Raw genomic sequence first — 13,247 nt, 5'->3', positions numbered from 1 at the left:
CCAGTTATCTAGTTTTTCTTCTACATTCTTTATGTTTTGTATACTGTTTATGCCATGTATTAGGGCTCCTAGCATTGTCCCTAGTTTTTCTTCCATGATCTTTATCATTTTAGATTTCATATTTAGGTCTTTGATCCATTTTGAGTTAGTTTTTGCACATGGAGTGAGGTATGGGTCTTGTTTCAGTTTTTTGCAGATAGATAACCAGTTATGCCAGCACCATTTGTTAAAAAGACTGTCTTTTCCTCATTTAACTGTTTTGGGGCCTTTGTCAACTATCAGCTGCTCATATGTGGGTGGATTTATGTCTGGATTCTCAATTCTGTTCCATTGGTCCATGTATCTGTTGTTGTACCAGTACCAGACTGTTTTGACTACTGTGGCAGTATAACAGGTTCTAAAATCAGGTAAAGTATGGCCTCCCACTTTGTTCTTCTTTTTCAGTAATGCCTTATTTATCTGGGGCATATAAAATATTTTTTTTTAATTTAAAAATTAAACATAGGTACAGAATTGTCTTCTGTAAAGACTCTTGGACTGGCCAAAGCCACTGGAAGGGTCCCTCGTGCTCTGTCCTCTGTTACTCTTAATTCCAGCCCCTGAACTCACTCCTAGCCACTGCTCTCACTTCTGAAAGTTGCAAAGAAGTAACGGGGCTATGTAACAGAAAAAAATATATATATATATGTATTAGAAAAGCCAACTAGAACTAAAAGCAGTTGGGTTAACTACTGAAAAGCCTCCCTGAAAATACAGGCCCTCTCCTCAAATACTGAGTTAGAAGCAGGTGTGGCAAGGACAGCCCAGTGGCCAGGACCAGGTGAAGAGACAACATGGAAACCTCCCTATGGATCAGCCATACTAGAAGGTAAACCCACAGAGACTGAAAGCATGCAATGGAGTATTACTCAGGAATAAAAAGGAAAGAAATACTGATACATACTACAAAATTAATGACTCTTGAAAACATGATGCTAAGTAAAGTAAGTCAGACACACAAGGACAAATACTGTATGACCCCACTTATATGAAGTATCTAAAGTAAATGCACAGAAATCAAAGTTTATTAGTGGTTATCAGGGGCTGGGAGGAGGGAGCTGGTGGGAGTTATTGCTTAAGAGGTACTGTGTTTCTATTTGGGGTGATGAAAGTTTTGGAACTAGACAATTAATAGTTGCACAACATGGTGAATGTCATCAACGTTACTGAATAGCACACTTAAAAATGGTTTAAACGGCAAATTTTTTGTTATACAAAATTGGTTCAAAAAATTTGTCATGTTATAATTGGTTTGCCTATGTTTTAGGCCATAATAAAATAATCTACCAGCAAATTGTAAATTTATTTTTACTTAAAGAAGGCTTTTTAAGAACCACGTAAATAGAATTTAGTTGATTAAACTCCCACTATTCAAAAATTTCAATCAGAGCCAACTCTTCAGACATGGATTGGACTGGACAATGGGCTGGAGAGGGATGCTGGTGAGGAGTGAGCTTCTTGGATCAGGTGGACACTTGAGACTATGTTGGCATCTCCTGCCTGGAGGGGAGATGAGAGGGTGGAGGGGGTTAAAAGCTGGCGAAATGGACACGAAAAGAGAGAGTGGAGGGAGGGAGCGGACTGTCTCATTGGGGGAGAGTAATTCGGAGTGTGTAGCAAGGTGTATATGGGTTTTTGTGTGAGAGACTGACTTGATTTGCAAATTTTCACTTAAAGCACAATAAAAATTATAAAAAAAAATTTCAATCAGATCTAGTGATACTTTAAAATCTACTACGATTACTTCAACTATTTGAATTATATGAGATTGTTGTTGTTGTGTGCTGTTGAGTCAATTCCAACTCGTAGTTACCCTACAGGACAGAGTAGAACTGCCCCTTAGGGTTTCCTAGACTGTAATCTTTACGGGAGCAGATCACCAGGTCTTTTCTCCCACAGCGCAGCTGGTGGGTTTAAACTGCATGGACATTTTCATTAACAGCCAAGCACTTAACTATTGCACCATTATAAATAAAAAAGCATACAAACAACTGTATGTGTTTTTCCACAAAAATAATATTTTAGAGCATCTATCTGTTAAATTTTTCTTAGTTATTTAATACTGACTCTACTTACTGAATCAAACTGGTACAAAGGCACGGTAAATATTAAAGAAATAAAAACACTGTACTGTGTGTTTATGGAGCCCTGGTGGTGTGGTGGTTAAGCATTCGGCTGCTAACCGAGAGGCTGGAGGCAGCTGGAATCACCAGCTGCTTCTTGGAAACCCTATGGGGCAATTCTACTCTGTCCTATAGGGTCGCTGTAAGTTGGAATCGACTTGACAGCAAGGGGTTTGGTTTTTGGTTTTGGTGTGTTTATAACAATGTAACTCACATGCAGTGCATATAAAGCCAGGCGCAGCGCTGTGCTGATCGGCAAAGTGCTTGCACCTGCAGCGAATGGGCTGCGTGCCATTCAAAGGGACGTACAGGTAAGCCCTGCACTGGCAGCCAGTCACTCGGCAAGGCAGACTGATGGGGCGCTGCTGTGGCATCATTTCCAAGTCAGTTTTATGTTGTTTATACCTAAAAAAAAATAAAAGGGATAAATAAACGCAATGCAAGTTTGCCAAAAATTATGATTTCTTTTTTGTTAAATGTAAATGTGAATTCTCAAATGCAAATACCATTTTTTTTTTCCTTGTTCTTGTTTACCAGTTACCATTGAGTCAGCCCTACTCATAGCAACCACATATGTGTCAGAGTAGAACTGTGCTCCACAGGGTTTTTAATGGCTGATTTTTTGGAAGCAAATTGCCAGGCCTTTCTTCTGTGATGCCACTGGGTGGATTCGCCGCATTATCAGTTTGCACAAACTACCCCTTACCATCAAGTCGGTTTCGACTCATAGCAACCCTACAGGATAGAGTAGAACTGCCCCATAGGGTTTACAAGGCTGTAAATCTTTATGGATGGAGACTGCCACATCTTTCTCCTGCAATGCAGCTAGTAGGTTCGAATGGCTGACCTTTCGATAGAAGCCCAGTGCTTAATCATTGCACCACCAGGGCTCCTTTGCATCACCTAGTAAGGTGAAAATAAACTCTCCTATGTGCAGTATCAGGAGCCCAGGTCGTACAGCAGTTAAGCACTTGGCTGCTGATCCAAACGTCAGATCTGTGGGAAAATACTTAACGCTACAGTCTTTAAAATGGAAGTACAATTTAAAAAGAGCATGAAAAAGCTTCTTTATAGAAATTCTTTTTATCAAACTGTATTATTAAAATTTATCTGCATAGGTTCATTATTTTAAAAATTGAAATAATCTCAATAAATGTACTAATATAATTTATTTTACGTAACTTAATTTTTAATTCTCCAAAATAATCAACTTTTTTAAAACCTAAACTCATTGTTAAAATGCTTTAATGTTTTTAATAGTCCACTTACTTCCTTCTCATAATACGATATTCAGTAAAATAAAATTGAATTATTCTCATATTAATCAAAGAAATGCATATTAAATTTATAATATGATACAATTTTTCACTTACCAAAAAGAATAAGTTTTTTTCCTTTTTTAAAAATTTTGATTGTGCTTTAAGTGAAAGTTTACAAATCAAGTCAATCTCTCATACAAAAATTTATATACACCTTGCTATATACTCCTGGAAACCCTGGTGGCACAGCAGTTAAGTGCTACGGCTGCCAATCAAAGGGCTGGCAGTTCAAATCCCCCAGGCACTCCTTGGAAACTGTATGGGGCAGTTCTACTCTGTTCTGTAGGGTCACTATGAGTCAGAATCGACTCGACAGCACTGGGTTTGGTTTTGGTTTGGTATATACTCCTAGTTGCTCTCCCCCTAATGAGACAGCACACTCCTTCTCTCCACCCTCTATTTTCGTGTCCATTCAGCCAGGTTCTGACTACCTCTGCCCTCTCATCTCCCCTCCAGACAGAAGCTGCCAACATAGTCTCATGTGTCTACTTGATCCAAGAAGCTCACTCCTCACCAATATCATTTTTTATCCCATAGTCCAGTCCAATCACTGCCGGAAGAGTTGACTTTGGGAATAGTTCCTATCTTGGGCTAACAGGCCTGAGGACCATGACCTCCGGGGTCCTTCTAGTCTCAGTCAGACCATTAAGTCTGATCTTTTTACGAGAATTTGAGGTCTGCATCCCACTGTTCTCCTGCTCCCTCAGGGGTTCTCTGCTGCGTTCCCTCTCAGGGCAGTCATTGGTTGTAGCCGGGCACCATCTAGTTCTTCTGGTCTCAGGCTGACGTAGTCTCTGGTTTATGTGGCCCTTTCCATCTCTTGGGCTCATAATTACCTTGTGTTCTTGGTGTTCTTCATTCTCGTTTGATTCAGGTGGGTTGAGACCAATTGATGCATCTTGGGTGGCCGCTTGCTAGCGTTTAAGACCCCAGACGCCATTCTCCAAAGTGGGATGCAGAATGTTTTCTTAATAGGTTTTATTATGCCAATTGACTTAGATGTCCCCTGAAACCATGGTCCCCAAACCCCTACCCCTGCTATGCTGGCCTTCAGTTTATTCAGAAAACTGCTTTGCTTTTGTTTAGTCCAGTTGCGCTGACCTCCCCTGTATTGTGTGTTGCCTTTCCCTTCACCTAAAGTAGTTCTTATCTACTATCTAAATTAGTGAATAGCCTCTCTCTCCCTCCCTCCCCCCCTCATAACCATCAGAGAATATTTTCTTCTCTGATTAAACTATTTCTCGAGTTCTTGTAATAGTGGTCTTATACAATATTTCTCCTTTTGCAACTAATTTCACTCAGCATAATGCCTTCCAGATTCCTCCATGTTATGAAATGTTTCACAGATTCATCACTGTTCTTTATCAATAAGTAGTATTCCATTGTGTGAATATACCATAATTTATTTATCTATTCATCCGTTGATGGGCACCTTGGTTGCTTCCATCTTTTTGCTATTGTAAACAGTGCTGCAATAAACACAGGTGTGCATACACCTGTTCGTGTAAAGGCTCTTAATTCTCTAGGATATATTCCAAAGAATGGGATTGCTGGATTGTATGGTAGTTCTATTTCTAGCTTTTTAAGGAAGTGCCAAATCAATTTCCAAAGTGGTTGTACCATTTTATTTTCCTACCAGCAGTGTAGAAGTGTTCCAGACTTTACACAACCTCGCCAACATTTATTATTTTGTGTCTTTTCAATTAGTTCCAGCCTGGAAGAACAACAGTTCTATAAAACTTTATGTAATTCACAATGCTGGGAAAACAAGCACATTTAATAATTGTCTTAGTCATCTAATGCTGCTACAACAGAAATACCGTAAGTAGACGCCTTTAACAGAGAGAAATTTACTCTCTCACAGTCTAGTAGGTTACAAGTCCGAATTCAGGGTATCAGCTCCAGGGGAAGGCTTTCTCTCTTTGTCGGCTCTGGAGGAAAGTCCTTGTCCTCAATCTTCCCCTGGTTGAGGAGTTTCTGAGGCACAGAGACCCCGGGTTCAGAGGACATGCTCTGCTCCTGGCACTGCTTTCTTGGTGGTACGAGGTCCCCAACTCTCTGCTCACTTCCCTTTCCTTTTATCTCTTGAGAGAGAAAAGGTAGTACAGGCCACACCCCAGGGAAGCTCCCTTTACATTGGATCACGGAGGTGACCTGAGTAAGGGTGATTTTACCATCCCACCCTAATCCTCTTAACATAAAATTACAATCACAAAATGGAGGACAACCACACAATGCTGGAAATCATGGCCAAGCCAAACTGACACACACACTTTTAGGGGGACATAATTCAATCCATGACAATAATGTTTTAAGAAACTTAAAAAAAAAAAGACATCCTTTGACCAGAAAGTTTACTTTTGGGGTATATACCTTAAGGAAATAATCCTATGTATAGGAAGAGCTTTGTCCATAAAGATAGCATTTGCAACAATACTTAGAATAGCAAAAAATATTTATATAAAAATAAAATGCTAATAATAAGGAAATAAACCCTCCAAAAAAACAAACCCACTGCCATCTAGTTGATTCTGACTCATAGCAACCCTATAGGACAAAGCAGAACTGCCCCATAGGGTTTCCAAGGCTATAAATCTTTACAGAAGCAAACTGCCACATCTTTCTCCCACAGAGCGGCTGGTGGGTTTGAACCATGACTTTTTGATTAGCAGCTGAGTGATTTAACCACTGTGCCACCAGGGCTCCTTTTCTTGCACTAAACCAAACCAAAAAACCCATTGCTGTCGGGTCAATTCTGACTCATAGTGACCCTACAGGACAGAGTAGAACTGCCCCATAGTGTTTTCAAAGCTATAAATCTTTACAGAAGCTGTCACATCTTTCTCCCACAGAGTGGCTGGTGGGTTCGAACCACTGACCTTTTGGTTACCAGTTGAGCACTTAACCACTGTGCCACCAGGGATTCTTAGTAATAGATAAATAAATTACTGGATAAGGATTTTCAAACTCTTTAGCAATGAAATCCCTTCTTAAAGAAAATGTTTTATAGAACTGTAATACATAATAGATAAAAAAAAATTAGTTCAAACAAAGGGAAGAATGGAAATTGGAGTTTCCCCTTTCCCTAATCTGACCTTCCAGCCTGGCACACCCCTGAGGTTTCTTCACAGCTCCAGAGAACACATGAAACACACCAGACTAGTCAGAATAACAGTATTTGTGGAGCTTCCTGGTCAGTGAAAGGCATCAATGCTTGGAAGAATCACACTCCTTTTTTGGGACACTAAAGTTCCACACTGGTGAACCACCCAGACCTTGCCTTATGTATCTCTTCATTTGTATCTTTTTTGCTATAATAAAACTGTAATTGAAGGGAGATTTCAAATAGTCATTGAGACACGTCTCCCTTTGGAAACAGGTCTGTACTGCTTTTGACATGGTGTCTACCTCCCATATTTTAGCTGCAGTAGTGAAGATGCACTACGAGGCTAAAGAACACAATTTACTTAATGAAAACATTATGCTTTTTTCAAAACATCAGAGTCAGTCTATGGCCCCCAGACACTCTTGTTACAGATGAAGCCACTCCCAAAGTTCACCTTTCAGTCCAAGATTAGACAGCCTATATAAAACAAACAATAACACACATAAGGAACGTGCTTCTTAGATCAGTCAAGTATACAAGATCAAATGGGTAACACCTGCCCAGAAGCAGAGATGAAAAGGCAGGAAGGGACAGGAAAACTGAATGAATGGAGAGAAGGAAGATGGGGTGAAAAGGGGGAGAGTGCTGACACACTACAGGGATTGGAACCAATGTCATGAAACAATTTATGTATAAATTTTTGAATGAGAAGCTAATTTGCTCTGTAAATTTTCACCTAAAGCCCAATAAAAGAAAAGAAAAGAAAAAAAAAGTCAGAGTGGGCTAAAACAAGCTGTTGCAAAAATGGTTCAATAGTGCTGTACTTATGTGGAGCAAATCAGAGCCCTCTCAGTCAAATTTTGATTCATCGATACTCTACAAACGGTCACAGAAGGGAAGACTTATGTTGAAGCTGAGCATGCTCAACAGATGAAAACATTGTTGTCGCCCCAACTCATGGCAGCCCCACAACGGGGTGGGACCATTGCAATCTGTAGGGTCTTCAGCAGTCGATTTTCCGGAAGTAGATCACCAGGACTTTCTTAGTCTGGAAAAAAGAGGCATCACTGAAACCTGTTCAACATCATAGCTCTCATGGATTGAATTATGTCCCCCTAAAAATATGTGTATCAACTTGGTTAGGCCATGATTCCCAGTATTGTGTCACTGTCCTCCATTTTGTGATCGTAATTTTATGTTGAGAGGATTAGGGTGGGATTGTAACACTACCCGTACTCAGGTCACCTCCCTCACCCAAGGTAGAGGGAGTTTCCCTGGGGTGTGGCCTGCACCACCTTTTATCTCTCAAGAGATAAAAGGGAAGCAAGCAGAGAGTTGGGGACCTCATACCACCAAGAAAGCAGCACCAGGAGCGGAGCGCATCCTTTAGACATGGGGTCCCTGCGCCTGAGAAGCTCCTCAACCAGGGGAAGACTGAGGACAAAGGCCTTCCTCCAGAGCCAACAGAAAGAGAGAGCCTTCCCCTGGAGCCGACACCCTAAATTTGGACCTAAAACCTACTAGACTGTGAGAAAATAAATTTCTTTTCGGTAAAGCCATCCACTTGTGGTATTTCTGTTATGGCAGCACTGGATGACTAAAACAACGGCAACACCCAAGTATCTACTGACAAGATGTGGCTGCACTTGAGGTAAATGTCTGGTAATCGAGCCCAGGTCTCCTGCACGGAATGTGAGAATTCTACCACTGAACCACCACTGCCCCCAACTAAAATGTCGTCGTCGTCGTTGTTGTTGTTAGGTGCCACTGAGTCGATTTCAGCTCATAGTGACACTATGTAGAGCACAACGAAACGCTGTCCAGTCCTGTGCCATCCTCACGATTGTTAGACTTGAGCCCATTGCTGCAGCCACGGTGTCAATCCATCTTCTTGAGGGTTTCCGCTTTTCACTGACCCTGTACTTTACCAAGCATGATGTCCTTTTCCAGGGACTGATCCCTCCTGACAACATGTCCGAAGTAAGACGTAGTCTTGCCATCCGTGCTCCTAAGGAGCATTCTGGCTGTACTTCTTCCAAGACAGATTTGTTCATTCTTTTGGCCGTCCATGGTATATTCAATATTCTTCGCCAACACCATAATTCAAAAGTGTCAATTCTCCTTTGGTCTTCCTTATTCATTGTCCAGCTTTCGCATGCATATGAGGCAACTGAAAACACCATGGCTTGGGTCTAGCACACCTTAGTCTTCAAAGTGACATCTTTGCTTTTTAACACTTTAAAGAAGTCTTCTGCAGCAGATTTGCCCAATGCAATGCATCTTTTGATTTCTTGACTGTGACTTCCAATGGGTGTTGATCGTGGGTCCAAGTAAAATGAAATCCTTGACAACTTCAATCTTTTCTTTAACATGATGTTGTTTACTGGTCCAGTCATGAGAATTTATGTTTTCTATATGTTAAGGTGTGATCCATACTGAAGGCTGTGATCTTTTATCTTCATCAGTAAGTGCTTCAAGTTCTCTTCACTTTCAGCACGAAAGGTTGTATCATCTGTATATCGCAGGTTGTTAATGAGTCTTCTACCAACCCTGATGCCAGGTTCTTCTTCATATAGTCCAGCTTCTTGGATTATTTGCTCAGAAAGTAAGTATGATGAATAAGTATGGTGAAAGGATACAACCTTGATATACACCTTTTCTGAATTTAAACTATTTGGTATCCCTTGTTCTGTTCAAATGACTGACTCCTGTGTATAAACAGGTTCCACATAAGCACATCTGGAATTCCCATTCTTTGCAATGTTATCCATAACTTGTTATGATCCACACAGTTGAATGCCTTCACATGATCAATATAACACAGGTAAACGTCTTTCTGATGTTCTCTCTTTCAGCCAAGATCCATCTGACATCAGCAATAATATTCCTTGCTTTATATCCTCTTGAATTTGGCTTGAATTTCTGGCAGTTTCCTGTCAACTGCTGCAACAGTTTTTGAATTGTCTTCAGCAAAATTTTACTTGGGTGTGATATTCATGATATTGTTAGAAAATTTCCACATTCTGCTAGATAACCTTTCTTTGCAATGGACACAAATGTGAATCTCTTCCAGCTGGTTGGCGAGGTAGATGTCTTCCAAATGTCTTGGCATACATGAGTGAGCGCTTCCAGCACTGCATCTGTTTGCTGAAACATCTCTATTGATATTCCGTCAATTCCTTGAGCCTTGTTTTTCACCAACGCCTTCAGTGCAGCTTGGACTTCGTCCTTCAATACCGTTGGTTCTTGATCATATACTACCTCCTGAAATGGCTGAACACGGACCAATTCTTTTTAGTACAGTGGCTCTGTGCATTCCTTCCATGTCCTTTTGATGCTTCCCGTGTTGTTCAATATTTTCCTCATAGAATCCTTCAATACTGCAACTCAAGGCTTGAATTTTTTCTTCAGTTCTTTCAGCTTGAAAAATGCCAAGTGTATTCTTCCCTTTTGGTTTTCTAACGTCAGGTCCTTGCACGTTTCACTATAATATTTTACTTTGTCTTCTCAAACTCCCCTCTGGAATCTTCTGTTCAGTTCTTTTACTTCATTATTTCTCCCATTTGCTTTAGCTACTCTACATTCAAGAGCAAGTTTCAGAGTCTCCTCTGACATCCAATTAGGTCTTTTCTTCCTTTCTTGTCTTTTTAATGACCTTTTGCTTTCTTCATGTATGATGTCCTTGACATCATCCTATACATTTAGTCTTTGGTCATTAGTGTTCGATGCATCAAATCTATTCTTGAGATGGTCTCTAAATTCAGGTGGGATATACCCAAGGTCCTACTTTGGCTCTTGTTGACTAGTTTTAATTTTCTTCAGCTTCAACTTGAACTTGCATATGAGCAATTGATGGTCTGTTCTGCAGTCAGCCCCTGGCTTTGTTCTGATTGATGATACTGAGCTTCTTGATCCCTGTGTATTCCATCCAGCAAGGTCCACTTGTATAATCATCACTTTTGTTGTAAAAAGGTATTTGCAATGAATAAGTCATTGATCTTGCAAAATTCTATCACACGATCTCCAGCGTTGTTTCTATCACCAGGGCCACATTTTCCAACTACCCTTCCTTCTTCTTTGTTTCCAACTTTCACATCCCTATCACCAGTAATTATCAGTGCATCTTGATTGCATGTTTGATCAATTTCAGACTGCAAAAATTGGCAAAAATCTTCAATTTCTTCACTTTGGCATTAGTGATTGGTGCATAAATTTGAATGATGGTCATATTAACTGGTCTTCCTTGTAGGCGTATAGATACTACCCTATCACTGACAGTGCTGTACTTCAGGATAGATCTTGAAATGTTCTTTTTGACAGTGAGTGCAACGCCATTCCTCCTCAATTTGTCATTCCCGGCATAATGGATTTTACGATTGTCCGATTCCAAATGGCCAATACTAGTCCATTTTAACTCACTAATGCCTAAAATATCAATCTTTATGTGTTCCATCTCATTTTTGATGACTTCAAATTTTCCTAGATTTTGCCAATTTTTTTTTTTTATATAACAATATGGCAGCATGTTTTGTGATCCTGTCATTTAAAAAATGGCTCAATATGTTATATGCAGATACACAATTAACAACTAAACAAACTATGTGAATGTACTAAAAAAATATTAACGGCATCTGGCTTTGGGGGTGAGTCTTCTTTTTACATTTCTATTTATTCCCAATTTTTCTTAATAAGAAAAAATAATAAGCATGTATATATTAGGGTAAAATATAGTTTAGCCAGAGATCTTGCTGTGTTACCAATACTCAAGAAAAAGCTTTCCACTGAAGTTGGGCTGGATCAATTTTGAGGGTCTACTGTATGCTGTACAAATTATACATAGATAAAGGGACTAGCATTAAATTTGTGGAACAGTAAATTACAGAATGATCACAAATTTACCAAACTCCTCCTCGTTTCTGAAAGATATCAACATAACCCTCACAATCCATTCCTCCACCCTCCATTCTTCCAAGGTGTTCTTAGTTGGGGTTGCTAACTAAGATTAAAGTCAATCTATATAAAACATTACTCATCCTAGCAACTGCCTAACAACCTCTGGCAAACTTCAAGTCTGTAAATAGCAACTATACAAACAGTCTTAAGAAAGAACTTCGGAAACTGCCATGAAAATGGGACTGCTCCCTTTAATAGTTTCTTTAGAACAGAAAGTTCAGGCTGCTAGCAGAAAATACATAAAAGGTCCAATGATTTTCCCATGAAGCAGCTTGGTCACTCTGAACTTTACAACTATGACCTGCAGCAGCAGTGAAATTCAGAGGAGCGCATACAGCAAAATGCAAACCTCAGGTACAGGCAACACACATCAATGACTGGAGTCTTATGTATTTCCTGCCCTCAATATGCTTCTCTTGGAACACAATCACTTGTAATAAAAAGCAGCATGCATGTATTGTTGTTTACAGAAAGGTACCAACACAGCAGTTTCTTCAAGTAGAAAGGGAGATTAGTAAATTTTGGGAAGAAATGCTTCTATCTGTAGATGGGTAACATGACTTCTAAGGAGGCCTGGTGGCACAGGGGTTAAGCGCTCAGCTGCTAACTGAAAGGTCAATGGTTTGAATCCACCAGCCGCTCCATGGGAGAAAGATGTGACAGTCTGCTTCCATAAACATTACAGCCTTGGAAACCCAATGAGGCAGCTCTAACCTGTCCAATAGGGTCGCTATGAGTCAGAATCAACTGGACGGCAATGGGAACATGATTTTTAGTTACCATTGAGCTAGCTCTGGATCATGGCCACCCCATGCACAACAATGCAGCCTGATCCTGTTCCATCTTCACAATCACTTGAGTTTGTTGCACCCACGGTATATTTTGAGGACCTTCCAACTCAGAAGGCTCAACTTCCAGTAAGTACTATATTGGACAATATTTTGTTGTGATTCTAGGGTTTTCATTTCCTAATTTTTGGAAGTAGATGACCAGGTCTTTCTTCCTAGTCTGTCATAGTCCGGAAGTTCAGCTGAAACCTTTCCACTATGGGTGACCCTGCTGGTATTTGAAATAGCGGGGGCAAAGCTTCCAACATGACAACAACACACAAGCCACCACAGTACGAAAAACTGACAGATGAGTGATGGAACATGTGATTAGTGTGGGTCAACTCAAGTAACTCTTAAAGCAGTTCTGCAGCCAGTCAATCTATCCTTTACCTTGTCCAATGGGGATGAGGCAGATTCTGCTCTCCAGTCCAAGTGAAAGACCCCTGGCAAAGCCACAGGGGCACCAATGTCTTTTTTACCAATAGCAAGAGAGAGCTGCTTAAGGCAAAGGACTCTATGATGCGTTTTAATATGATATGACAGAAATTCTTAAATTATAGTTAAAAAAAAAAAAAAAGACCTTTAGATAATTTCTAGTATACTGTAAAAAAAAAAAAAACCCATTGCCCTGGGGTGGATTCTGACTCATGGCAGCCCAATAGGACAGAGTAGAACCGCATACGGTTTCCAAGGAATGCCTGGTAGATTTGAATTGCCTACTTTTTTACCTTTTGGCTATCAGCCTGAATTCGTAATCACTGTACCACCAGGGCTCCAATATACTACATAAAGGCCTATTTTTTAAAGTTTCTCAGTCATCACAAATAGTGCTATTTATAGAAAGAAGATATGCTCTGGTATGGTTTTATATTTCTAA

At 40.1% G+C, this 13,247-nt stretch overlaps 1 protein-coding gene across 2 annotated transcripts in view; it reads right to left on the bottom strand.

The window, feature by feature from the left end:
* FAM221A (family with sequence similarity 221 member A) overlaps nt 1-13,247 on the bottom strand; it is a 37,494-nt gene that overhangs the window by 22,087 nt on the left and 2,160 nt on the right. For both annotated transcript variants that reach the window (XM_049893830.1, XM_049893831.1), the window contains exon 3: nt 2,377-2,567. In XM_049893830.1, the coding sequence (XP_049749787.1) occupies nt 2,377-2,567 (191 nt within the window). The remainder of the gene's footprint in view (nt 1-2,376; nt 2,568-13,247) is intronic.

This window comes from Elephas maximus, chromosome 8 (assembly GCF_024166365.1).
Source record: "Elephas maximus indicus isolate mEleMax1 chromosome 8, mEleMax1 primary haplotype, whole genome shotgun sequence".
NCBI classification, from domain to species: Eukaryota; Metazoa; Chordata; class Mammalia; order Proboscidea; family Elephantidae; genus Elephas; species Elephas maximus.
Note: the sequence above shows the minus strand (reverse complement) of the source record. Positions and strands in the feature narration are given on the sequence as shown.